The following is a 3689-nucleotide window of genomic DNA, read 5'->3' on the forward strand; positions in this document are numbered from 1 at the left end:
CAACAAGCATTGCAGTAGCTATTTTGAGTATTGCATTGCAAATAGAGAAAAATAAGTGTGTGTGAGAAAGTAACTTTGCAATGTACCTACTTAATTGCCAAACATGCTTATCAGTTCATAAAAATATGCTTCTCCAACCCACTTAAGTAGCCTAACTTGATCACCAGATTTGCCTTGATAGTAAGTGCAAGAAGCAGCAGACAAGTTCCAAAAAGTTGGAGTATGTTGGTGGTCCATTTTACTTTGTCTAGGGCAGTATCCAGTAGGGGATAGATGAGCAGATAAAGGAAAGAACCTACTCCACATTTAATAAGCTGAACAATTAATGAAACAGGCTAAATCTCTGGTGCTTCGTCAGATATATAATAAGATGAACAAAGTAGATTTGCCTCAGAGATACCACAGGTGTGCATTCATAGATCGCGTAGCAATATCTAGGAGTAAGAAAACACATCAGATTTAATTTGGACACTAGAATTACCTTACTGTTGGCTGTTGATTTGCATGAGACACAAAAGTGTTCCTTGAAAAAACAAAAAACAATGCAGAATTCAATATTTCTGTAGCATCTCGCTCCCACACAAATGCACAAATGTCATTCAATTCTTGTATTTTGTTTCATGTCCATGCAGAAATCAGAAAAAAGAAGAAGTGATACACGATGGATTTGAATGAACTACCCCCTGATGTTGACTTTGATTTCATTTTTGGAGCTAACATAGATACATCTACAAACAATCCAACCTTTTGCACTCAGGTGGATCCTGTGGAGCAGCAATGTGCTCCGAGCGTTTCAGAGGTTAGAATGCTGCTTGAAGATAGACTTATCCTATGCACTTATGCAACTCATTGCATGTATGCTTATGCAACTCATTCCATATATGCTTATGTAACATGTGCTTCTGCATACTATTACATTTTGCTTGTACCTTTTGAAAATATGCTTCTGCAAAGGAGAAAATATGGTTATACAACGCAAAATTGTGCTTCTTGTTCATTACATATATACTTATGCAACTCATTCCATATATACTATTACATTTTGCTTGTACCTTTTGAAAATATGCTTCTACATACTATTAAATTTTGCACTCAGGTGGATCCTGTTGACCAGCGAGATGCTCCTAGCGTTTCAGAGGTTAGGTTGTCGCTAGAAGAGACACACTTAGAAGAAATTCAGCAAGTTGTTCATAACACAGAATTGGCTGGTAGTCAATCTGGTACGGAAGGTCTTTTTTCAGAAGCTGTTGAGACAGAAGTGTGGTCTACACCTCAAGGGCCACACAATGGAATGACATTCAGCACTCTATTAGAAGCAAAAGAGTACTACAATTCATATGCTAAAAGAATTGGTTTCTCAATTAGGACCAACACATCACGCAGATCAGCATTTACAAAAGAGGTAGAAAAGGTACAATTTGTTTGCAACAAAGAAGGTAAAGGGAAGAAAAGTAAATCTAAAGAACAAATTGATGAGCTTATATATGATTCTGATGATGATTCTAATTCTGATCAAGAGGGGGGTGCTGAGATGCTAGTAGAAGGAGAAGAAGACAGGAAGCATAACAAAAATAGTGCTGGCATCAAAAGGAAGAGGGAAAAAATGAAGTGTACACAATGCAAAGCAAGAATGGTTGTGAAACTCATTGGTGCTAGGTGGCATGTGATTTATTTCATATCTGAGCACAATCATGCACTCATTACCAAGCCTTCACTGACAAAATTCCTTAGGTCACATAAAAAAATTCCTAAAGAAGAGAAAGCCTTTATCTCTTTGTTGCATGGCTGCAACTTAAAAACTGGGCGTGTTATGCAGCTAATGTCTGAATTCTATGGATCTAGGCAACTAGTACCATATGAAGATAAAGATGTGCACAACTTCCGCTCAACACTTCGTACAACTAAAAAGTATAAAGATATGCAAGAAATGCTGGAGTATTTTGAAGAATTGAAGCAACATGACCCAGAATTTTTTTACAAGTTTAAGTTGGATGATGATTACAGGCTTCGGAACCTATTCTGGATAGATGGTGCAGCAAGGAGGGCGTATGAAACATATCATGACTATGTGTCTTTTGATACAACTTATATGACAAACATGTATGATATGCCCTTTGCACCCTTCATTGGGATAAACAGACATGGTCAATCATTCCAGCTAGGTTGTGCGTTCCTAAGAGATGAAAAGACACCAAGCTTTGTCTGGCTTTTCCAAACATTCTTGGAAGCGATGAAAGAGAAAGCTCCGTTGAATATTATTACTGATCAAGATGGTGCTATGAGAAGTGCAATTGAACATGTGTTCCCACTTGCAAATCATAGGAACTGTCGATGGCACATAATGAATAAAGCAGCGGGTACTGTAGGTCCTTTACTTAAGGAAGATAAAGAGTTGGAGGACAAATTCAAGGACTGTATAAACTACAGTGTCATGCCAGAAGAGTTTGAGGCAAAGTGGCAAGCTATGATTCAAAAGCATGGCTTGCAGGACAACAAGCATTTTGGGCATTTGTATAGCATCCGATAGAGTTTTGTGCCAGCGTACTATATGCATTGCTTCTTCCCGTTCCTCCAATCGACGCAAAGAAGTGAAGGTTTTAACGCAGTGTTGAAGTTGTATGTCAGCCCAAACTTATCAATACTGGACTTTGTCAAGCAATACCAGAAGATTCAAGATAAGTGTCTTGTTGCTCAAGATGGGCAGGACTTCAGAACCGATGATAAGACTCGAAACACGTGGTCGAAGAACCCTATTCAGAAGCATGCCTCAACTGTGTAAACGAAGAATATATTCTACAGATTCTCAAAAGAATTTGAAAAGATCGAAGAGTATTTTGTGCAACATATAGGTGACTACCAGTTCCGGCTTGTACCAAATGACAAGTTTGTTGATGGCTATGGCACTAGGTCATATAATGTGACAGCAGTAGAAGAAGAAGAAAGCTACTATTGCGAGTGCAGCAAGTTTGATAGGGATGGCATAATTTGCTATCACATCATCAAGGTTATGAGCAGATTTGGTGTCAAGAAGCTGCCTGACTGATACATAATGGAAAGGTGGAAGCAACAGGAAATGACTGTTGGCACAAATGCTAATGCAAATCTTCAAGCTGATGTTGGAACTAGTGGTATGCCTTTGCAGAACCAAAAGACAATAAGATTCAGCAATCTTGCCTCCACGCTCACAAAGTTTGCTCGCGAGGGATCAAACTCAGAAGATGCTTATGAAATTGTTACAAGGCACATTGGAATGATGCTATCTGAACTTGAAGATCTAAAGAAGAAGAAGAAGAAAAGGACACGGTGTAATGAGATATCAGCTAATACTGCTGCTGGTGCTCTCAATAATCCCAGCACTCCTCATGCTACAAATGCACATATGAGTGCACCTTCTGCACCTTTAACTACTGCAACTTCAGTTGCTGCATCCACAACTGCTATGTCTAGTCATACTGGACTGGGGACTATTGGAACAAATCTACAGGATCCTACCATTCCTAGTAATTCAGGAAAAGTAAAGAATCCTCCAAGATCAGTTGTCAAAGGGAGAAAAAAGTCGAAAAGGCTATCTAATGGAATGAATGCACAACCAAAGAGGAGAAACCAATGCAGCATTTGTCACTCTGATAAGCACACAACTCCCAAGTGTCCGAACAAAATAGAAAAAAGAGTTCCAAATGCAGAAATGC

At 38.8% G+C, this 3689-nt stretch overlaps 1 protein-coding gene across 1 annotated transcript; it reads left to right on the forward strand.

Moving 5' to 3' along the window:
* Positions 1-1291: 1291 nt before the first annotated feature.
* Positions 1292-2635, forward strand: LOC133886377 (protein FAR1-RELATED SEQUENCE 5-like). The gene has a single exon (XM_062326099.1). The coding sequence runs from the start codon at positions 1292-1294 to the stop codon at positions 2525-2527; it is 1236 nt and encodes a 411-aa protein (XP_062182083.1). The 3' UTR covers positions 2528-2635.
* The last annotated feature ends 1054 nt before the right edge of the window (positions 2636-3689 follow it).

Source organism: Phragmites australis, chromosome 12 (assembly GCF_958298935.1).
Source record: "Phragmites australis chromosome 12, lpPhrAust1.1, whole genome shotgun sequence".
NCBI classification, from domain to species: Eukaryota; Viridiplantae; Streptophyta; class Magnoliopsida; order Poales; family Poaceae; genus Phragmites; species Phragmites australis.

Coding starts and splice junctions, on each gene's coding strand:
- LOC133886377 (XM_062326099.1), top strand. CDS start 1,292: ATGACATTCAGCACTCTATTAGAAGCAAAAGAGTACTACAATTCATAT.